Source organism: Hippichthys cyanospilos, chromosome 20, assembly GCF_059441005.1.
Source record: "Hippichthys cyanospilos isolate Australia breed blue-spotted pipefish chromosome 20, RoL_Hcya_1.0, whole genome shotgun sequence".
Taxonomy (NCBI): Eukaryota; Metazoa; Chordata; class Actinopteri; order Syngnathiformes; family Syngnathidae; genus Hippichthys; species Hippichthys cyanospilos.
In genome coordinates, this window is record NC_142388.1 from 2,840,351 (window position 1) to 2,864,087 (window position 23,737).

A 23,737-nucleotide genomic window follows, 5' to 3' on the forward strand; every position below is an offset into this window, starting at 1 on the left:
AACTTGTTCATATATGCAATGCTCTAACTATGTCATCCGAAATGATCCACAAATATTTTGTTTTTATATGAATGAGTACAACATAGTTAGTTTTTCTATTAGCATAATTATGCTTTTATTGTCCATAAAGGGGATATGCGTTTTTTTTTTTTTTTCAAATCTAGATATGTATAGATAGGTCTGATGCCACTGAATATTTTGAGTGGTTGAAAGTTAAATGCCTTTGTTATGACGTCTAAGCCACACACACGCACACACAAAACCAAAAAAAAGTTAACTGTCTAAACAAATACGTCTTTGCCCCGACAAATATGGCGGCTCCGTAGACGTGTCATTATAGCTGGAGGTGACGATCAACATGCTGACAAAACTAACCGTACAGCACAAAAATACCAAAACGATTATCAGTCACCACGAACGCGTGCGGACTTGAATTTATGGTCGAGTAGGTTTAATAAAAAAGTTTTGAGTGGACTTTTGCTGGATTTCAGATGCTAGGCTGAAGTGTCGGTCACGTGACCCGACTCGCTCAAAAGTCGGAAGTGGGGATAGTGCTGTGTATTTATTCTTCATCCTTCGAACTACGCGCACAGTTCTGTTTATTCTTGCCCATTCGAACGTAAAGTTTTGCAAAGAAAAAGGTGAGCAACTCTTCGCGTTGTCAGTAAATAGATGTCTTGTTTATTTATTTATTTTCAATATCGCTAACTTTCCACAATGCTACTGTTGTTAGCCGATGTTAGCTACAACAGTCATGTCAAAAGTATTTTTAAGAAGTTTGGGGTTGGTTGCGTCAGGTAATTAACAAAATGTTTGCTTCATTTTTAACAAGCAAGCGGCAAAAGTTAGATGGCGATCGCCGTTGTGGATTATTTAGGTGAATGTATGTAATGTGAAGTAATGTTTGGCTTTTCCTGTACTTGTGTATTATCACAAGTAGTTGCGTTAATAAAGAAAAGTAAAGACTGGTTAATGTTGAGGTATTGAGTCAACCTCTGTACTTGAAAAAATATTTCAAGTACAGGCAGTAATTATAGAAAACGCATTTACATACAATGGCTTGTGATGACTCTTGGCACAACTCAGCATCTTTAATCTATTACATCGCTCTTGACTCTGTCTTAGGAAAAAAAAAAAGTTCAGGAACACGATGTAACAGGCCTTGTCTTTTTTTTTTTGGTCTGGTATTTGAGGCTTTTTCTACTGTTGGTAACTTGCTCAGTGAGAAGAGATTTTTGAGGCATCAACTACAATTCATTATTGTTTAATTTTAACATGCTGTCAACCATATTACAGTTAAAAACTAGTCTTTAATTACAGAAAAGTGTACTGAATCTTGAAACGTTGCAGGTTTGTTACTCTATCCACCCATGGGGCCGCCGCAAGTGACGAAATAATATCTGCAAAGCAGGCTACACCATCAAATACTTTCTTTTTCTCTCCTCAGAAGCCTTAACCGTCCATGGAATTTCTGCTTTACTTACTGGAAGTCACCAGCATGGACAAGGAGCATGGTCACTGCTTGTCCTGCGTTGACCTCAGATGCAGGGAACGACCTCAGCGAGGCATTTCCTGCGAACTCACCGGCTGCCCTCAAGAGTGCGGCGCAGTGTTTCACCAGTGCAAAACCGAGGAGCACCAACTCCTGTGCCCGCGGCTGAAGGTGCCGTGCCTGAACAGCGCCTATGGCTGCCCTGCCTCCCTGGCTCGCCACCAGATGTCAGCGCACTTGAAAGTATGTCCGGCCGGGGTAGTCTGTTGTACCATGGAGTGGAACCGCTGGCCGGTCAGCTGCACGAACTCCCCGTATGAGTGCTTGCGCCAAGGTGCGGAGGAGAGCGATCAGCTGTACTTTGCCCTCGGCCTTCAGGACCAGTGCACCCTACTTGAGTCCCTCAGGTTTATGAGCGTGGCACCTACCCTGCAGAGCGTCGTGCCAGAATCGGCAGTCGGGGTTGAGCGAGAGCGACTCAAAGAGATGCAAGGACTTAACCAGCAGAACCACGTCGAATTATTCAAGGCCACTATGGAGGCAGCGAGGAGCTTAGCCTCCGCTTTGGAGCTGGTTAACGGCGCAAACTCATCTGAAGCTGAAGGTGTGAGAGCAGAAGCGGCCAAGCAGGCGAGCAGATTGGACAGACTAGCAGAGCGTCAAAACGAGGCGACGAAAGAAACCAGTATGTGGACAAACGGCTGCGTGGAGATGGTAGCGCAAGTCGCTTCTCTTTCGGACCTGCTTTGCGGTGCTAATGAAGCCGAAAGCCACGCCCAAGGCGCTCAGCAGCAGACAAGTAGAAGAAATGAGGGAGTAGAAACGAGCTTGCCGGTTAACGGTTGCGTGGAAGTAGTTGCGCAAGAGGACTTTGCGGCGCTGCGAGATCAGGGACTACGGATCGAGACGGAGGACAAAGCAGTGGACACGTCAGATTTGGAACAGGACGACGACCAAAGGAGACTTGGAGAAATCAACCTGATCATGGCCGCCCTGGTCTTTTCCGCGAAGAAGTCTAGAGATCACAGGAGCATCTCGGATACGCTCGGCGCCGACGGCGGCCGCGTCCACTCCAGCACGCAGACCTTCCCGTTCCCGGCGGCCGTGCTGGTCACCGGCTCCATGGCCGGCGTGGTGGGTTCGACATCCCCCAGCGTCCACGCCTCCCCGTGGATCTCTTGCCCCAGCCCCTACCATACCCCCCGGCTCCAGGAGGTTCTGAACTCTCTGAAGGACGCGCCGCGCCCGGGTTACTGCTACATCCCCGAATGCGATTGCGAACAGCACATGTTCCCCTTTGCGTGCGCCCAGTCCTTCCGGCGGGACGAGTTTTCCTGGCATTCCTGCAACGTCCACGGCGACATCCACGACGGGCTCAACGGCTGGATGGAGCAGCGCTGCCCGCTCGCTTTTTACGGTTGCAGCTTCTCGCAGCGGAGGTTTTACCCCAACTCCCCGGGGGCCAAGGTGGTCCACAGCAGGCTCCTGAGGTCCTTCGGGGTGCAGCCTCACCCCGGGACCAAACGCTCCACGGATTCCCGGTCGGACATGTTGAGCGGACTACCAGCCGAGATCCTGTCGCTCATAGCCGGCTTGCTGGACAGCTTCAGCCTGTGCCAGCTGTCTTTGGTGTCTCGGACCATGAGGCGGGTGTGCGCCGGTCTCCTCCAGTCCAGAGGCATCGTGGAGCTGCGGTGGGAGAGGAGGCAACGCTCTGCCGATCGCAGGACCGTATCGTGGCGGGTTAAACACAAAGTGAGTCTGAACTCTGAACTTCAGCATTATTCAATCGCGGCGGTACGGAAGAGAATTTCCGCCAGGGAAGAAAGGGTCGGCGGGAGTCTTGCGTTTATCTCAGAAATTTGACTTGTGAGAATTATTCATCTCAGACTAAGAATTTTCCACTTTATAGCTATTAATTAGGCTGCAAATAACGATCATTTTAATCATCTTAACTGTTGATTATCTCGTTATTCGTATCAAATACCGTGTATATCACAGGAGTTGAACTCCAGTCCTCGAGGGCCGGTATCCCGGATGTTTTCGAACCCTGTCTTTCAAACGCACCTGATTCAAAAGATTAGGATCATTTTCTAGCGAATTAGCAAATAAGCTAATCATTTGAATCAGGTGTGCCGGGGTGCGAAAACCGGAAAACATGCAGGATACCGGCCCTCCAGGACTGGAGTTGGGACACGCATGATGTAGCTTATCAAAAAATTGATGTTTTTGTCCTTCATACGAATAAAGTTTCTGTTTGTCTCCAGGTTTGGCGCTTCAGTACCGCGTTCAGCCCGGTGCGGACGTGGGGCTTCACAGACGTTCCCAGCATGTCAAACCACCTGAGAAAGTGCCCGTACAACACAGTGGTGCACCGGACTGAGCCGGTGCGCCTTCCCATGGGCTTTTGCCAGTAGAAGAGATCTATCTTCAGAAGATTTTTAGAAGATTAAAAAGCACTACACTTGAAATGCACTCCAATAGCAAAACTGTGACGCACTAAAATGGCTGAAACACAATATTTGCGGCGCACAAATACTACTGCGTAATTACCACAAGAACGGTCACTAAAAACAACCGAAGAAAAAGCACCACTCACAAAATTCCATGTCAAGTTAATTTGTACAATTTTCCGATTTTTTTCGTGCACAGTGTTAGTACACTTTATTGCTTTCATGAAATAATGCCTTACTGCCAATGAGTGACTCCTTTATTTTGTGGTAAGAAATTTCACAGAGTTGTATTACTGCTAAACCTGCACTATACTATATTTTTGTGTGACGCACAGCACAATTATGAATCAGACGTTTACTGTAATGTGTGCAACTATGTATGTTGGGCTGAGTATTGTTGATTGAATGGTTATCAGGATTGTGTTGTAATATTAGCAAATGCATTTAACATTTTTGGTCAGTGGAATTAATAAAAAAATAATTCCGATGGGACTTTTTGTTAAAACTATTGTGTGTTTGCTTATGATTAAGTCCTCGGTCCAAACATGACTTCTATTATTAGTGTGTTGCTACAAAAACATATTTAAACATATTTTAGATCAAACAAAATATCACCCCGATGTATTTGCAGTACTATGACTGCCTATACTTGCCACAAGATGGCAGCAAAGGACCACTTTAGTTAAAATCAACTTCTTCAACTCATCTAAGACTTTTTTTGGGTGTTTCTGTCACATTATTGGGGGCCCTCAACGTTTTAGTGAGCCTGCAGTCTTGAGGATGATTGAGGATTTTCAAGCAGAGTTATCCATACTGGGCGATTCCATCGAAAAGAGGAATGAGGAGCTTCAACTGCCTTATCCGTATTTAAACCCCAAAGAAATCTAAAACAGCGTGGCTATTTAACCTCATCCTTGATACGAGCATGATATTTTTCTGGTCAATAAAGTTTTAATGTTGGTTGATCTTGAATTTTTGTTCTCTTTCTTATTCTGATCCCTGAGATCTGTATTATTTTTTTTAAAAAAAGCTTTGAACTAAATATTAACGAAAGTGGAAAAATGGCCATGAATGCAATTTAAAATGTCTTCTGAGCTTTCCCGGTGGTATACAAGCATGCCCATGTGTCAGATTATGAAATGAGTCAAGGGTACGATCTGTGCCTCACCTAAAATCTGCTCCAGCTCACAAACTGAGGGCTAAAACATGTTAAACAGGTTTTTCATGTACTTGCCTGCACAAACAGTAAACTATGTCCCCGAGGGCTGATTGTCGATTATATAGTGCTCCTCGTATGTGGCAACTCGAGCTTGATGACATACAAACGTGTTTTGGCTTGCTCAGGGAACATACTTTTTTTTTAAGCCACCAAAAAAAAAAAAAAACACGTCACGCTAGAACTTAGGTTCTTCCTACCTCAGCCTCAATGAGAAGTCACTGACAGGTTCAGAAGACACCTGGAAATTCTGGAAAAACCACAAACATATTTCAAAGTCAACTTTGAAGACGTTCATCAGATTTGCGACTGAGCAACCATGGCTGAGTACAAGCTGGAAGTAACCACCGGTGGAAGGGAAGATGCGGGTACTTTTGACCACATACTTGTCACCTTGATCGGAAGTGAAGGGCAGAGCGATAAGACAGACTTGGACAACTGGGGGATTGACTTCAAAACTGGGACGGTGAGTCAAAACCATCTGAAATTTTGTGCATGCATTGTACACTTGCAAGACAGAATTGCTTCTGCACACAGTGGTCAGTAAAATAACTCGAAACTGATCAAAATGCCTGGAGTCACCTCGCTAGTTATCAACTTCCTTGACTTATAATTTTTAACAGTATCAGCACTGAAAAAAAAAAATCTGTTTATCTCTAATAGCTATTAAGTAAATTCATTGAACATTGTGTGTTTTTTTTCGGCCTCCACTGCGTTAAATTTTCGCTCTCGTGTCTTGGATTCCAGAGTGAGACTTACACCATCAAAACCAGTGCATCTCTGGGGAAACTCCTGCTGTTAAAGGTCGAGAAGAACCCCCGTTTTTTGCTCAATGACGACGAGTGGTTCTGCACCAAAATCGTGGTGACCACCCCAGAGGGAGAGGCGCTACTTTTTCCGTGTTACCAATGGCTTTCCAATAATGAGATCGTGGAGCTACGAGGAGGAAAAGGTTTGGTTGATAGTGCCGTGAAAATGTATACACAGTATCTATTACTACGGATTTTATTTGAATTGAACGAATTTGTCTTTTTTTGTGTGTGTTTCTCCCAGCCACAAAGGCTTTTGAAGACCACCACCCGTTGCTGATCGAGCACCGCAAAAATGAGCTGGCGTCTAAAAAGTGTAATTTTCAGTAAGTTCTTCCAAAGGATGTAAGGATGAAGACATTTTCCTGTGGTCTAAAAGATGACGCTATCTTTTTCTAGGTGGGCCTCAACCAATGACAGACTTCCTCACCACAACAACTTTACCTTATCAAGTGTCCCCGCTGAAGCCCGGATGTCAAAGTCCAGACTTCAAGAATCTAAGTCCGCTTTATCTTCGGGGTAAGTAAATAAAGATTTAATATCGTGTCCTAACTTTGAAACATATTTCAATCTTGTTGCACCTTAGGGCTGTAGAACTCAAGTGGAAGGGCATTCTTGGATCTGAGAAAAGCTGGCAAACAATTGAAGACCTGCAAAAACTCTTCACTGACAGAAAGACCGAAATATCAGGTACGTAAAGTTGTCTTCATTAGCCCCCCGGAGAACCACAAAACTTTGAAGCTCTACTTAAGTGCATTCTAACTTAGTTGTATACATATTTGCCTTCGTTCATCATTGCTTCAGAGTATGTTTCCAACCACTGGAAAGAAGACGACTTTTATGGGTCCCAGTTTTTGAACGGCATCAACCCCGGTTTGATCAAACGTTGTTCGGAACTTCCTCCAAATTTCCCGGTCACCGAGGAAATGGTAAAGCCATACCTGGAGATCGGTATGCCTCTGCATAATGAATTCAAGGTATCTATGAAGCCCCGCCTTAGTTATGCCCAGCAGATATTCCATTCTATTCCAAATTCTTAACTGGAACATAACGTCTCACCGTCCCACAGAGAGGGAATATGTTCCTCTATGACCAGAAGATCTTGAGTGGAATAACAGGAAACCTGTACCACGGTCATCATCTGGAAGTTCCTGCTCCTCTCTGTCTATTGTACTTGAACCCTGAGAAAAAACTGATCCCACTTGCGATACAGGTATTTTACAGAACCAAAGTGCCAGCGGTCAATTCACAATTGAGTGATGATTGGCAATCTCTTCTCCAATGTCTTGGTTAGGTGCATCAACAACCGTCAAAGGAAAACCCAATTTTCCTGCCGAGTGATCCAGAGATGGACTGGCTACTTGCCAAGATAATGGTGAAAAACGCAGATATGATGACTCATCAGGCCATCTCCCACCTGAAGAACACTCACTTTCTCTCTGAAGTCTGCGCCATGAGCCTTCTTCGCAATTTCCCTCTCATTCATCCCATTTACAAGGTATCGCTTGCATAGGAATTCTTGAGCGCCCTCAAGATGGACTGTTACTTCCCTGACAGAAAATAGCACGAGTATACCCGGAAGCACAAGGGATTTTAGGGTCAGCCGGAACCCGGTACTTCAATCATCCATCCGTCTCTTTGAGCCGATGTCATTTTGGGTCCGAGCGTAGAAGCCTTTGCTGGTTTTACAACGGGGACACCAAGGTGTTCCCGGGCCGACTAAGACAGTTTCTCCAGGTCTGCCTTGAGGTCTCCTTCTGTTGAGACATACCTAGAACACCCTGCCAAAGAAACCCCAATCAGCTATCTCAGCTGGTTCGTCTCCGGGGGTAAGATCAGTGATTCTAGAGTATCACCGAGGAATAGAATCAATGACTCCGTTTAGACCCTAAACGGAGAATCATTGATTCTCTTGAAGACTCTAAACTTTAGAGTCTCTAAACTTTAGAGTCTTCAAGAGATTGTGTCTGATCCTCGGATGAAACCAGGCATCCTATGAGGGAAAGTCATTCATCCAAAACAATCAACCAACACACCAACCGACCTTTCAATCCTGCGGAGGGTTTCAGGGAGCTGGGTCAACCTCAGTCGAAAAACAGACGACGTAGAGGTCTGGTCGCTGAAGGCAAACAACCATTTGCGCTTAAATTCAAACCACAACCAAGTGGGAACTGAACCCACAACAATGACTGTGACGGCGACTCATTTCTTGTAAAAATGTGACACTGTCTTTAGTGTCCTTGTGACCATAGAGACAAAAATTGTGGATAGGCGGGGCCCGAACTATGACTGGTTCTAGGCTGCCTTTGATCTATTCAAATGATCCCTAACAGTGGCGATTTTCCCTCTCCTGTATAGTTGCTGATCCCTCACTTCCGGTGGATTCTTCATGTCAACATTCAGGGTCGTGACACTTTGTTGGGACCTTCTGGCTCGTTTTCAATAGTATGTTTGACTAGCTACAGTTCTCCAGTTATTTGCTCTTTCATGCGGGCCTTGTACTCTGCTTGACTAGAGTACACTTGGACGCGACGGCACCATCGAGCTAATGTCGCGGGCGCACGCCGAACTCACATACAGATCACTCTGTATTCCGGACAACATTCGCGCTCGAGGACTGGAGTCCATCCCTAACTTCTACTACAGAGATGATGGCCTTAAATTATGGGACATTATCCACAGGTGGATGATTTTTTTCACCATCATAATTGACAGGAGTGGATCCAAGTCATCCAAAAGACGGATCCTGAATTATTTTTGCTTTACAGATTTGTGAAAGCTGTGGTGGGACACTACTATCATTCAAATAATGACGTAGTCAAAGATTCGGAGCTACAAGGATGGATCAGCGAGATATTCGCGCGCTTCTTTTTAGGACGTAAATCCTCAGGTATTAAACCCCTTTGAATTTGTCGGTCCAGTATCAGTGCAGTGCCGCTACGTTGTTGATTTTTCTCAAATTTTTGTCACAGGATGTCCAGAGAACTTTCAAAGTGTTGAGGAAGTGGTCAAGTTTATCACCATGGTGATCTTCACGGTTTCAGCTCAACACGGTGCCGTTAATAACGGACAGGTAATACAACAGTTCTAATTAGACTTCAAAGAATATTCGCAGATACAATGCAACGGTTGTTTTGAGTTTTCTGGTGTGAACGCCATTAATATCAGATCTGGAACCAAAAAAAAAAAAAACCCTCAGTGGTATTTCTTGGATCGTGAACATTTCGCATGAGTTTCAATGAATTCTTTTGATTCTTCAGTTTGACTACCAGATGTTCGTCCCCAACAGTCCTTTACTGTTGCGCAAGCCGTCTCCAACCACCAAAGGACAGTCCAGCATGAAAAGCATTTTGGAGACGCTCCCAAACCTTGACGAGATGGCCAAGACGGCAATCCTTCTATATGTGCTCACGCAGAACTACTCGGATTCGGTAAGTTACCGTTTCAAAGAAAACTTGGTCATTTCGTGTCGAATCCCCCGATTTGGTTTTTGATTACATTTGCTGTACTTGATGGCAATGGTGCAAGACTAAATCTGAAATTGAGATCATTCGAGCTAGGGGCTACGGCTTGCCAAATTTGGACATTTTCAGCCTAAACGCTCACTTCTTTTGAACTTTTATATCTCATGCATTTTTCTATTGGCAGGTGCCTCTGGGTTCTTATCCCGAGGAACGATTCCAAGAACCTGAAGTCAAGCAGATGATGAAGTCGTTTCAAGGAGAGTTATCGAGCCTGAGTCAGGACATCAAGGCCAGAAACGGCGGGCTTGTCGTGCCGTACGCATATTTGGACCCCAGCCAAATAGACAGCAGCATTATTAAGTAAATTAGGGATTCTTTCTGGATGCCGTTTCCCTTTTAAGTTGGTGTTGGTAATTGGGCTCAACCAAACAGCTTGGGAATTGTAGGAAATGCCTGCAAAAAACACTTTTTTTTTCCTGATTTTATCAGCGCTTGCCGTTGTTGTTCCTAACCAATTTTCTTTAAAGGTGTGGAAATGGTTTTCTACTTACTCCAGATAATACTGTTGGTAGATAGTAATAGAAAAAATTATTAAAGGCTCTTCCACTAGATGGCGTAAGTTTCATAACTAACAGTAGCTCGTTGCGATCCATACAACCGAAAAGGTTACGGAATTGTGAAAATCGTCAAGATCAATCTTTCAGACTGTAAACCTTTCGTTTCCAAAGTCGAATACGTCCCAATAAAGTTTGGTTTTTAGTGTTTGCCTTGAATACCGTTCTAACTAGGTCAAGTCATAGAAAGGTTATTTATGATAGCACGTAAAATGCATGTTCTATTGGGTTTAAATCCGGAGACAGACAGTGTAAAAGCTTGCAACGTATGAGCTCCTTCATTATTTTATTTTGGGGCTTTTTTATACTGCTTTTGTTGTTTAGAGCAGTGGTTTTCAACCGGGGCAACAAGAACCCCTGGGGGGGGTTACTTGAAGGCACATACGATTTGAGCAAGTTTCCTGCAAGAATGTAATGCTTTTTGATTAAATTTATTTTCGAATTAAAAGCAAATTAATTAGAACATGCAACTTTTTGATATCCTGTGTTTTACTGACTCCTTTGCAAGACGTTGTATGCCTTTAGTTTGTTAAGTTTTATACAAATGCATTTTGGCATTAGTGACAACTGATGATGTCACACATTCTAACTTCTGGACCTGCTGAATAAATTAGACTTGAAGAAATCATCACATCTCTATTGGTTTACTGCAACAATAAAGGAATAGTTTTATTTCGCGCCGACTGTTTCAATATTTTTGAATGGGACGATATGTTCTTGGCTGAAGACTGTTTTGACAAGTTACGACTTAATTTACATACATAGCATCAGCATGTATTTTGCTTATTGAAAACGTCCGTTTAACTCGTCTTCATTTGATAATAAAATCCTCCTATGCGGTAAGTTTTACATACTGCATATTTTCAGCCATTTGCGAGTCGGTAAAGCTTAAAAAGGCAAGAACGTCTTCAGTTTTAAGAAGACAACTGGAAGCACGTCCCAAATTACTTCAAACATTAAGCTAGGTTTGGAGGACTCCCTTCATTGGACGACTGAGCGACCATGGCAGAATACCAGCTGAACGTAACGACGGATGGAAAGTTCTTCGCCGGAACATTTCACCGCATTTTCATCACCTTGGTCGGAAGTGAAGGGCAGAGCCAGAAAACAGAAGTAAATAACGTCCACTTTATGATTGGCCTGGTAAGTCGAACCATCAAAAATGTGTGCGTGTGGGAGGTGCAGAACCAGTCAAAAGTTTAGAAACATGCAATTACACGATACACTAAAAATGTACATCAAAACATATTAGTCAGCATAATGATGTGAATGACGATTTATGACCTGAAATGAATTTCTGTTCACATCTAAGTACTGTACTGTATTTTCCGCACTATAAGCCGCAGCGGATTATAAGGCGCACCCTCATTTAATGACATATTTTAAAACTTTTTCAATCACAATATAGTAATACTCAAAGTAATAAAAATAATAACTCAAACAATAACTAAACTCTCAATAGCATAATAACTCAATGTCAATCTACCAATCTCAATATTGATCCACATATAAGGCGCACCTGATTATAAGGCGCACCATCAGCTTTTTTTTTTTTTTAATGAGGCTTTTAGGTGCACCTTATAGTGTGGAAAATACGGTATTTTCGATAGAGATAGAATATGTTTTTTTTTCCAAGTGCCAGGGGTCAAGGAAGCTTAATCCATCATATAACTTGAAATATCTTTAACCTTAGTGTTTTTATTGAATTTTTCAGATTTGCAATATGTTGATTCTTGTAATAAATTTCACACAATTTTATGATAAAATTGTTAAAAAAAAGTAGTGTCTTAAAAAGTCAAATAAGTAAATAATTCCCTGCATTATTTGTATAACACTTGGCTTGTGCTACCTTCATGCAAATCAGGAAAAAAAAAACCTTCAAAAGCACGTTATTCAAAGTGTGTAATGTCAAGAAAATGCCTCATCTTAACTGTTATATTTTTTACGTCCATTTCTTTAATTCTAGTCTGAGACGGTCACCATCAAAACCAGTTCTGCCCTGGGGAAACTTCTCCTGGTGAAGGTAGAAAAATGCCCACGTTTTCTCCTCCCCGATCAAGATTGGTTTTGCTCCAAAATCGCCGTGACCACCCCAGAAGGACAGACTCTTCTTTTCCCATGTTACCAATGGATTTCCAATAACGAGGTGGTGGAGCTCCGAGGAGGAAAAGGTTTGCCTTTCTCCTAAACTCCTTCAATCCCAAAGACGTATTTATACGTCTTTCAGAATCCAGATAATCAATCCTATGTACCGTATTTTACGCATCGGATTTTAAGGCGCACCTTCGACGAACGCCCTATTTTTTTGTTTGTTAAATTTCGTATAAGGCGCACCGGATTATAAGGGGTCAAAGCTATAGCGGTGGCTGGGGCTGTAGTTGCATTCTGTTATGTATCCACTAGATGGAGCTGTGCTCAAGGGAACATCAACTCAATGATCAGAGAAGTCAGCAGTTTATGCAGTCAGCACACGATAAAGCGCACTGGATTATAAGGCGCACAGTCAGCTTTTAAAAAAAAAAATAAGTCTTGGGTGCGCCTCATAGTGCGGAAAATATCGTACGTGTTTTTTCAAATAACAAAGTAATATAAACTATGAACATAGCTGGCACCTAATAGTTTTAAAGGTATATTATTGGTTTCTTTTGTTTTTGTTATCTGGCACACACACATATATATATATATATATATATATATATATATATATATATACACACCTGTTTTTTCTTTTTTTAAACCCACCACAGCCTTGAAGGCTTTTGAAGAGGAGCACCCATTGTTGATAGAGCACCGCAAAAATGAGCTTGCTTCTAAAAAGTCTAAGTTCCGGTAAGTTCTTCCTCAGGGTATGACATTTTAATACGGTTTGAAATACGATTCTGTTGTTTCTAGATGGGCCTCAATCAGAGAGGGACTTCCTCACCACAGCGACTTCACGATACAAAGCGTCCCGCCCGAAGCTCGCATGTCAATGTCGAGGATCATCGAGTCGAAGAAGGCCTTGTATACTGGGTACGTTTCAGGAAAAAAAAACAAAAAAACTTCCCGACTTTATATACTACATTCAAATACTCCACTTCAGACTTTTAGAACTACTGCTGAAGGGGATGCTTGGATCTAAAGAAAGTTGGCCAAGCTTTGAAGACATGAAAAGAATCTTCTGGACCAGGAAGACAAATATAACAGGTAAGAAAAGGCACTGCTTAGTAAGGAGATACTATAAGGCCATTTAAAAATAAGTTGTTTCATGTTCCAAATGGTTTGCTCTTAATTTGAAAAGTAAGACAAATATAACAGGTAAGTCAAGGCACTGCTTAGTAAGGAGATACTAAAAGACGATTTAAAAATAAGTTGTTTCATGTTCCAAATACTTTGCTCTTAATTTGAAAATAAAAATTCCTGATGGTAAGTCAACAATTACAATTCTTCCAGAGTACGTTTCCGAGCACTGGAAAGAAGACGACTTTTATGGGTTCCAGTTCCTGAACGGCGTTAACCCCTGTTTGATCAAACGCTGTTCAGAACTTCCTCAGAATTTCCCGGTCACCGAGGAAATGGTAAAGCCATTCCTGGAGAACGGAAGCACTCTGGACAATGAAATGAAGGTATCTGTAAAGATAAACTTGCTTTCACAATGAAAATTTATGTCGTGTAACATCTCACTGTCACGCAGAAAGGGAATCTATTCCTCCTTGACCAGAAGACTTTGAGCGGAATACCAGGGAGGCTTTATCAAGGTCAACATCTGGAAGTGCCTGCTCCTCTCTGTCTGTTGTACTTGAACCCTGAGAAAAAACTGATGCCCATTGCAATACAGGTGCTTCACTGTGTAAAAATTCACAATGGATCGATCGCCGTCCTTTTTTTTCCACCATGTTGTTCAACGTTTTGGTAGGTCCAACAACAACCCTCGGAAGAGAACCCAATTTTCCTGCCCAGTGACTCGGAGGCGGACTGGCTCCTTGCTAAGATCTTCGTGAAAAATGCTAATATGATGACTCACCAGGCCGTGTCCCACCTTAAGAACACACACTTATTGTCTGAGGCCTGGCTTATGAGTCTTCTTCGGAACACCTCTGTAATCCATCCCATTTACAAGGTATAGCTAAAGGTTCGAGACCATTTTTAAGGGTGCTCAAGCACCTGACAATTGAATCCCAGCACCCTCTAAATTTGATTTTTTTTTAATGTATGTCATATTTAAACAATATAGACAACTAAATGTTTGAAAATACAGTACTGTGCTGAAGTATATGATTTAAAAAAAATGCTTTGGTCCACTTAATATCTCCCACTTTTCACAAGTTGTGTGAAATTTGTGATTTTGATATTGATACCAAGGAAATACTGGTGCCAGGTTGAGAGATCTTACATAACTCAAAATCCACTTGCTTTTTGTCTGTAAAATGTGACCGATTTTCAATAGCCTTTTGTGAATATTAATTTCATTTGAAGATAATTTGAGGTTTTCTGCGCAGTTGCTTTTCCCTCATTTCCGATGGATTCTACACATTGATGCTCAAGCTCGTGAAGTTTTACTGGGACCTTATGGATCCTTCGCATGGGTATGACTCGCTCCGTTTTTGGCTTTCTGGTTTTCCGCATCTCACTCCAAGGATTTGTCCGCAATCGTCTCCGACCAGAGCTCACTTGGAATCGCGGGCACGCTGGAGCTAATGAGCCGAGAGCAAAACGAGCTAACGTACGCCTCGCTCTGTATCCCGGATGACATTGGCGCTCGAGGTGTGGAATCCATCCCCAACTTCTACTACAGAGATGACGGCCTGAAAATATGGGACATCATCAACAGGTTGTTTTTTATTTCGACATCAAACGTCATTGACGTTCGGTGATTGGAGCTAGCTAAATGGTTTGCTGTCACTTGGCAGATTCGTCAGGGCGGTAGTGGGACACTTTTATCCTTCCGACAGCGAGGTGCTCAAAGATTCTGAGTTGCAAGCTTGGATCCAAGAGATATTCACTCGCTGCTTTTTGGGGAATAAGGCCTCAGGTTTGAATGTCATTTTATTTGTCCTTATTTCAATAGTAGTGATGAGAAAATGAAGCTTCATGAAACACTTGGGATATATATATTTTTTTTTTTACTCCTTTTGGTGGTCGGGGGTAATGGTGGGGCAAGGGGGGGCATTGGGAACCAGGCTTTGCTTTGGCTGTGGAGTGTAATTACACATCTACAGCACCAGGTGGTGCAGTAGCGCTTTCATTGTTAAAGTCTGTGCGGAAGTTATAAACATTTTCAATTACACTCAACATAATCTTTTTTTCTAAATCAAATCAATCCTTGATGTGATTTCGAAAATAATCTTTTTTTTACCATTTTCTTCAGGTTAAAATGTTTAATTTATTGGCTTTAATGTTGCAGATCGATTGACATTGATTGTTGGTTATTCATTTCATTTTTTTGAGCATCAAACATCTCAGTTGGTCAAAATGTTTTTCGTTTGAATAATGTTTGAGATATTTTTTTCCCGGGGGGCTCTTTGATGCACTTAATGCTATTTTTTTTTCAGATTCAGAATAAGATGTAACCTGTATAAACCCTGTAAAAAGTAAACATTTGATGAACAATTATATAAATGGCTTTTTTTTCTTTTGTTATGGTATGCTTATACAATTGCCAATGAATGCAATTGTTTCTCGTTCCCTGAGGGGGATGTGCAGAAAAATAATTGAGAAGCACCAGTTTAAAGATAGGAACTTGTGCAGTCGAAAAATGATAAATTTCCACACCATTTTTAAATGAAAATTGACACCTAGAGGACTCAAATAATACCAATAGTGCTTCACGAAGCTTCATTTACCCATCGCTAGTGAATAGATACGACCCTGTGTTTTTTTTGTTTTTTTTTTACCTGGCACTGTTGCCACAGGATGTCCGGAGACCTTCCAAAATGTTGACGAAGTGGTGAAGTTTATCACCATGGTGATCTTCACAGTTTCAGCTCAACATTCTGCTGTCAATAATGGACAGGTAAAATAACGGTATTCAAAGTTCCCACGGAGTCGTTTCTTTCATTTTTTTTTTTTTTTTTTCTAAGTTTGACTACCAGACGTTCATCGCCAACGGTTCCATATTGTTGCGCAAGCCGTCTCCAACCGTCAAAGGACAGGCTAGCATGGAGACGGTTTTGGAGACGCTACCGAATATCGGCGAGACGGTCAAGACGGCAGCCCTTCTATATGTGCTTACACTGGACTACTCCGATACTGTAAGTTGAGCGTTGTTAAAGCCCCTGTAAAATGAATGTTTGAAAAATAAAATGAGCAGTCATTTTGTCGGGCTCAATTGTAGGGAAGTAGCATAAAAATCTGCTTTGCTCCAGTTCATTTTTATAAAAATTTCTAACGTATTTAGTGTAATTATGACTTGTAGTTAGCTAGCTAGCAATAGTGACACCCAAAAAATATATCTCTTCAATTCTTGGAGTGCCTGCTTTAGAGTGGAAATGCGCATCTCATTTTATACACGTGATTTTTTAAATTTATTTTATTTTGTAGATCAGTGGTTTTCAAATATGGGTACAAGACAACACAAAGGTACATGAGATTCAAATCTACTGTAATTTAATGTGTTAATGTCATGAAAAGGAGAGAACATTTTTGAGCAATGAGTTGCTTCGTGTTCCAATTAATTTGCTCTCAATTTGAAAAGAACAATGACATACTCTTCCAACCAGGCAGTTAAAAAGCATAAAATTAGATTTGCTGATGCCTGCAAAAACACTGTTCAAATCTCATGTACCCATATTTGCGAATCATTAGATTTGGATCCTTAAAAAAAAAAAAAAAAAGTGTGAGCACCACATAAGACATTTGGATTAAATTCCTAACAAGTCATTGTGACCATATGTCAAGTTCATGAAAAGACCGTAAATGAGTTCAGATGTTGTTTTGCATTGCTGACAGGTATTGCTGGGTTCCTATCCCGAGGAACGTTTCCAAGAGCCTGAAGTCAAGCAGATGATGACGGACTTTCAAGCAGAGTTGTCCAGCCTTAGTCAAGTCATCCAGGCCAGAAACGCAAACCTTGTCGTGCCGTACACATATTTGGACCCCGGTCAAATTGACAGCAGTATCATCAAATAAATAAGACCAGGCACAATGCAGCAAGACTTTTTTTTTTTTTTGACACTTTACCCACTCACCGCATTAAAATTATTATTTTTTCCTCTTTGAGTTTCCTGAATAAGCTATGCAAATGACAGCATTATTTTTATGTCATCATCACTGTTGTTCTACTAGAGCATAGAATTTTCATTTTGGGTGGTATTGAGACTTCCATATATGCATCCAATGAGCAATTTCTCTATTTTAGCCTGAAGTCAGGAAACCCATGTTATCGAAAAGTTTGAATTGTGGTTGTAATACCTAAAAATAAAGGTTGATTGCTGGTGTGAATTGCTTGTCTTTTAACTAATCACCTTAGTAACATGGTTTTCGTCATTTATATATTTGAAACGAAAAAGTACATTTCTAAAAGAACAATACTGCAAATTAATATATTTAGAATTTCACGTTGTAATCACTTAATTACATGTTAAAAACAGTTGAACTTTTCAAACATGTTTTTATGTGCATTTTGAAGTTTTGTGTTGTCGCATATTCAAGCACACTTAAAGCTCAAATTAGACAACGTTACTTTGGCTTACAACAGTAAATTAACTTTTTGGAAAATGCCTACTGAATGTATTTCAATGTTGTCGTGATTTGGAGGGTTAAGAAATTATTTTTAAGAAGTAATTGGCGTAAAACTGTTGAGAAACTACTAAAGGTTTCAAAAACATACAGTATAAAGTTAGTGTTTTTCCACAAAGATACCAGCAGGTGGCGATACTGTTGGGAGCTTCTTGTTTTATTCAACCGATCTTTACTTCCGTTAACACGCTCCCGAATATATATTGTTTATTTTAAGAGCTGCAAGCGTTTACGTTTTAAATGACAACATGGCCGTGTCGAGCATGTTGTTCCGATTCGGCGTCATCGTCACTGCGGATTCGCCGGACGTCGAGCTGTTTATTTTGGGTTCGCGCGAGGAAATGGGCCACTGGGATCCGAGCAAAGCGGTTCGGATGAGATCGTGCCGGAGCTCGGTGTCAACCCGGGAACCGGCTCTGTGGCTCGGTGACGTCCGGCTGAATGCTCCCTTTAAAGATACGATGTGGTTCAAGTTCATCCGAAGAACGGGCGGCGATTATGTTTGGGAAGGTACACGACATAAAAAAAAAAAAAACTTCAATATTCACCGCATGGCTACAACACATTTTTAAACCAAATAAATGTGATGGAACTTGAGCTGGTGTAATTTTAACCTTTGACCACACGATGGCAGCAAAGTGCTGAGACTGAATTGAGAGAGGCGATACGGTACTCATATATATATATATATATATATATATATATATATATATATATATATATATATATATATATATAACATTGTATGCTTTTTTTCATCTTTTACATTAAGTCATTGACTCCAAATATCGATTGTCGACTCCTAATCGAGACTCTGCATGTCCTTGTGCGCAGGGAACGGTCCCCACCACGACAGAACATGCACCTACGACGAGCAAAACATGGTGGATGGCGTCTACTGCCACCCCATAGGCCACTGGATTGAAGAAACGGGCCACACGGATGAGATGAAGCACACCACCAATTTCTACTTTAGCGTGGCGGGTGAGAATGCCATGCACTTCTCCAGGTAATAAAATAAAAGTCCAGCGGCGAATTGAAAAGCTTCCATCAAGCAAACGCAACTTGACAGCCCGTCCAACTGGCGGGTTCTGATTTAATGCCTCGCTTCGACGCGGTTCCTCGGCACCAAGTGAAAACTCCAAATGCAAATTCTTTGCTTATTGTTTGGAGACCACCAACATATTAAGAAACAAAATAGCCCAACTAACTGCAAGTTCTAGAGTTCCCCGCCCGCTGGAGAACGCCTCGCGAGTCCATTGAAACCGTTTAACATCGCTGCACAAGGATGGCTGGATGTTACTAAGCAACCGCGGCGCCATTCGAATAATTTATCTGGCAAATATCCCCGGTAAAACCATCAAATATTTTCCTGTTTGAATGAATATGTAACATATACGAGTGCCCAGAGGAGGATTTAATGGGCCTTGAATGGCGCTAGGCAAGTAGTAACTCCATTTTTTTTTTTTTTTAAATACTCAGCTAATTGCCGCTGGCTTTATCTGCGGCGTAACTCAAACAGCTGAAGTGAGGAAGTCATCGTCTGGGACGTTTCATCAATTTTTCTCAACGGCTGGTTGAACCGGACAATTTTCTCATCCTACAAAGCTGTCATAGGCGTACTTTTATGACAGCGAGTGAGTTTTAACTCCTAACAAAAAAGACTCAGTTGGCCTCTTTAGCCTCTGGTGTCCTTTCGATTTCGACCTTGCTCGTTTCAATTTTCCGGGAATAGTTTGCTGTCAGAAACGGGACGCAAGATTGTCCACTTGGTGATTCTAACCCCTTCGTCCTTGGAAAAAGCAAAAATGTGTCACAACAAACCTCGCTCTCTTCTTTTATGGGTCACAAAGAAAGCAAAATTTGGTGTATTCTTGTAACAAGTTTTTGCTCCGACCAGCCAGGATCATACGAGGTTTCATTTGAAAGGTGACTGATTCAATATCAAATTTTTAGACCGATACCAAGTAAAACTATTCAGTTTTTGGATTATATCGATGTACATCCAAAACCGATATTAGCACAAGCGGTCCATTCCCGGACTCTGTCTGATAAATTTCTCATATTCGCTCATATTTACTGTTACTATTTTTCTTGAATAGTATCACTTGATCAAGCCTCTTGTACCGTTTCAAAAAAACAAACAATAACAACAAATGAAATCCTGTATAATTCTTCTAGCTTGCAATGTCAATCAGAGGTGAATAGGTTGTATCAGGACACGCCTAATAATTCAGAAATTTAGAATTTAATTTAACACAATGACATGAATTAAAAACATTTTTAAAAAAAGTAAAAAAAATTAACTTAAAATGGATTGTATCAGATTACATTCAGAATTTCTGATAGGCCCATCCAGACTAGACATTCTTCCAACATTTTATCATTAAAATAGAAGGTAAACAAAGTGATGTCATGTTCCTGCTGATATCTTTTCGTATTGATATTGGTATCAGACAATACTCTGGGCTGCAATGTTGGTCTCATATCAAAAGTGAAAAAGTTATAACAAGGACACCCCCTTTTGGATATCTAAAAAATGAGCCTGTTATCAGCCCGATACCGATCCCAAGTATCGTTCCTCGCCCGTCTCGACAAATCAAGTTCCAAAGGCCACAGTTAGTAATGAGTGATCTTTTGTAGCATTCTGTGTCTTCCTTGACAATCCCTCCATGTTTTTATGGTTCGACAACACATAACACGGTATGTTGCTTATAGAGTCTGAAAACAGCAAATTGCGGTTTAAAAAAAATCTCTTCAAAAGCCGCGTGACGGTGCGTCGCGAACAATGAACTCGGACGTTGACTCGGAGAGTCCGTTGGGAACTCATCCAGGTCTGCGGCCTCCAGAGTGCTACCGAGGCTTTGGCTGGGCAGCTGCCCTCGACTGGCGGAACACGTGAGCGTCAAGATGAAGCACGACCTCGGTATCAGCGCGGTCATGAACTTCCAGACGGAGGGGGACGTGATCAGCAACTGCCACGGCTGCCGGCGGAACCTCGGCCAAGACATGACGCCGGACGCCATGATGCATTTGTACAAGCGTTGCGGCCTGGTGTACGTGTGGCTGCCCACGCCTGACATGAGCACTGAGGGTAAGTGGAGCGCTTGGGGTACAGAAATACCCCCTCCGCTAACCCGGGTTAGGTAAATCCATCTTATATCCATTTTTTTTTTTTTTTACCCAAACTAACAAACTTATGAAACACATCAATAATAATGCCCAAAGAGAGTTCATGGACAAAACTAGCAATTATTTGATTAATCAATGGTTGAATAATCAGATTTTTCCTCTTTTTTTTTTGGGGGGGGGGGGGGGGGTGATTGATGATTCAGTTGCTGGTTTGTAATGCCCCACAAAAGATCAGCAAAAATGTCAAAGTGGATCTTACGTTAATTCAACACAACAACAGCAAAATCTGAAATATTTCTAGTAAAAAGGCTAAAATTCTGAGCATTAGGACTTTAAACATTAAATCAATTATGAAAAATATTTATTGATGGGTTTGTTGATTTTCCAAGTTTCTTCCTTTAGTTAAAAATAAAATGCTAATTATGTAATTTGAAAACATAAATACATATATAAGTATTATTTTGTTTGCTGACTAAAAATAAACAATACAAAGCAATAAAATAAATAAAATTGTTTTTTTAAAAAAATCCATGATTATTATTATTTTTAACAAACTAAAATTAAGTACTTCTTGTTTCATTCTTCTCCTTCTTTGACATTTCTAAAATGAGTGTGCCGCCATCTAGTGGTAGCTAGCGCAATTACACCGAACGTAACTTAGAATGAGACCAAAATAGAAAATTTAAAAAAAAATCATAATCAGCAAAATAGCAGTGCCTTGACTCAAAAGTACGTCATAATTCAGAAGCGCAATAAGGTAATTACCGCAATTTATAGTTTTATTTGACAAGTTCGACAAAAACAAAGCCGCAATTAAAAGCTTCTTTTGTCTGTGTGGAATACTGTTACCCAATTTGCCAGAGGTAGCGAAGACTGACATGCTAGCAGGCTAATGCGGCTAACTGACCAACTAACACAGCACGAACGTATACGTCATTAAGTAATTTTTGTGCGGTGGCGCAGGTCGGATCCGGATGCTTCCCCAGGCCGTCTTCTTACTCCACGGTCTCCTGGAGAACGGACACACCGTGTACGTCCACTGTAACGCCGGCGTGGGGCGCTCCACGGCCGCCGTATGCGGCCTGCTCATGTACGTGCTGGGCTGGAGCCCGAGGAAGGTGCAGTACGTGGTGACGGCCAGGAGGCCCGTGGCGTACGTCGACGAGGAGGCTTTAGCGCGGGCCCGGGATGACTTCCTTTGCAAATTTGGCCAGCTGCGATCGTCCGTCTTAGAATCGTGAAGATGGAATTTTGTGCTCTTGAAAGCAGGGGTTCGTTTTTGAATACGTGTTTGACGATCACGTCGTAAACGAGCCATGGATTGAGTCCTAGTTAGTAGAGTGCCTCATTGTCGGCCACGAGTGCACGCGCATCATGCTGAGGAGGCGGAAGAGCAAAGAGGGAAAAAAAAAAAAAAGTGTGGACAGGTCCTTTGCACTCGCGTGGCCAATTTAGAATATTAAAATTTGACAGCGTTTTTCACAAAGCTCCTCCCTATGGTTAGGGTTACCGTTAAAGCAATGCTGTGACTGCAACTGCATTTTTCTTTTCAAATTGAGAGAAAATTAATTAGAACATGAAGCAATTTCGTTTTGTTTAATTGTGTTATAGGAACTGCAAGACAATATATGAGTGCATTTTGTTAAATGTTATATATATGCCCATTGTTATTAGTGACAATTTTCTAGCAATTGGTTTTTGGTTGATTAAGGCGGTGATTCTTAACCGTTTTTTTCCAAATGACACATTTTTTCAGCCAACCACCCCATAACCTGTGTATAGCATTTTTGAATATGAACAAAATAACATTTAAAACAGAGTGCTTTGTCTGATTCATGACATTTTGGCTTCTCTAGGTATGTTTTGTTCAGCATGTCCTGAAGCTAACTCATGTACTGCAGAAAAACTATGCCACTAATGAATAACAACGCTCCCTTGTTTGAAACTTAAACACACACCAACATTTTACAAAGGAGTCGTAACAATTCAGCAAGAAGTTGCTTCATGTTCCAATTTGTTTGCTCTTAATTTGAAAATAGAATTGCAATGTTAAAATCTCACGCACAACTAAAAAGTACTACCCCAAGAGATTGGGGAAAGAGTTTTGCCCCAGATTGCCGACAGAGTTTTCTACTATTTTATGATTACACTGATTTTTTTTCTCCTCCAAAAGCAAAGAACCGCCAAAGAATTTGAATGCACCTTACTGGAATATTCTTTGTGTTACATTCGGAACTTCTTGCGAAGACTCATATTTTTTTCAAGACGCTTCTCATTACACTTTCATGCATGCATACAGTGGAATGAGTGAGTGCTTTTGACTCACGCATGTGAGCAAAAAATCCATATGGATGGAACAGGCTAAAAATATTCACATGTAAAATGAATAAATGCTGTTGCTGTGTGAAGATGAGTCACTGTGTGTTGCTGCTTCGAGGGTGGATTATATTTGCGTGTTCCCTTCGCTTTCATTTTCAAAACAGACGAGCTTGATCAATGAGAGCGTAGACTTCGCTTTGCGATGGAAAGCTAGCAATTTAACAACTGTAAAGAATAGGCGGACTACTTATGGATATTTAAAGACAAAACGAGAGATTGATTCCAGTCAACGAGTCATGCAAAGTTATAATGTAGTTATTAATCAATTATTAACCCCCCCCCCCAAAAAAAAAAGGGATATCTGCGACTTTTCTACCATTTTTACACAGAAACAATTTTGTTAGCAGGGTTCTATTGATGTCAGAAAATTGCCAAAAAATTATACATTATCGGCTTACCTCAAAATATGAGTACAGGGGTACTTTTTAGCTCAACTACAGCGCTTGAATCAAAAATCGCAGG

The 23,737-nt window shown here is 41.4% G+C and overlaps 4 protein-coding genes across 5 annotated transcripts; all 4 read left to right on the plus strand.

The window, feature by feature from the left end:
- Positions 1-418: 418 nt before the first annotated feature.
- Positions 419-4,437, plus strand: fbxo30b (F-box protein 30b). Its single transcript, XM_088402864.1, has 3 exons — positions 419-641; positions 1,448-3,247; positions 3,760-4,437. The coding sequence occupies exons 2-3, from the start codon at positions 1,463-1,465 to the stop codon at positions 3,907-3,909; spliced, it is 1,935 nt and encodes a 644-aa protein (XP_088258990.1). The 5' UTR covers positions 419-641; positions 1,448-1,462; the 3' UTR covers positions 3,910-4,437.
- Positions 4,438-5,339: 902 nt separating this feature from the next.
- LOC148406952 (hydroperoxide isomerase ALOXE3-like) lies at positions 5,340-10,207 on the plus strand. The gene is made up of 14 exons (XM_088403313.1): positions 5,340-5,627; positions 5,909-6,113; positions 6,215-6,296; positions 6,370-6,489; positions 6,557-6,660; positions 6,775-6,947; positions 7,040-7,183; positions 7,265-7,468; positions 8,329-8,415; positions 8,486-8,652; positions 8,739-8,860; positions 8,943-9,043; positions 9,231-9,401; positions 9,619-10,207. Exons 1-14 carry the CDS (start codon positions 5,481-5,483, stop codon positions 9,796-9,798), a joined length of 2,007 nt encoding a protein of 668 aa, XP_088259439.1. The 5' UTR covers positions 5,340-5,480; the 3' UTR covers positions 9,799-10,207.
- An 843-nt stretch (positions 10,208-11,050) lies between these two features.
- On the plus strand, positions 11,051-17,155 carry LOC148406953 (hydroperoxide isomerase ALOXE3-like). The gene is made up of 14 exons (XM_088403514.1): positions 11,051-11,191; positions 12,015-12,219; positions 12,796-12,877; positions 12,941-13,060; positions 13,131-13,234; positions 13,481-13,653; positions 13,722-13,865; positions 13,944-14,147; positions 14,527-14,613; positions 14,692-14,858; positions 14,938-15,059; positions 15,940-16,040; positions 16,108-16,278; positions 16,976-17,155. Exons 1-14 carry the CDS (start codon positions 11,051-11,053, stop codon positions 17,153-17,155), a joined length of 2,001 nt encoding a protein of 666 aa, XP_088259640.1.
- Positions 17,156-17,935: 780 nt separating this feature from the next.
- Positions 17,936-23,304, plus strand: epm2a (EPM2A glucan phosphatase, laforin). 2 transcript variants are annotated; one of them, XM_088402753.1, is made up of 4 exons: positions 17,936-18,274; positions 18,599-18,773; positions 20,599-20,858; positions 21,860-23,304. In XM_088402753.1, exons 1-4 carry the CDS (start codon positions 18,013-18,015, stop codon positions 22,135-22,137), a joined length of 975 nt encoding a protein of 324 aa, XP_088258879.1. In that variant the 5' UTR covers positions 17,936-18,012; the 3' UTR covers positions 22,138-23,304. The 2 variants fall into 2 exon arrangements, with proteins under 2 accessions (XP_088258879.1, XP_088258880.1); XM_088402754.1 differs by having other exon boundaries at positions 20,614-20,858.
- The last annotated feature ends 433 nt before the right edge of the window (positions 23,305-23,737 follow it).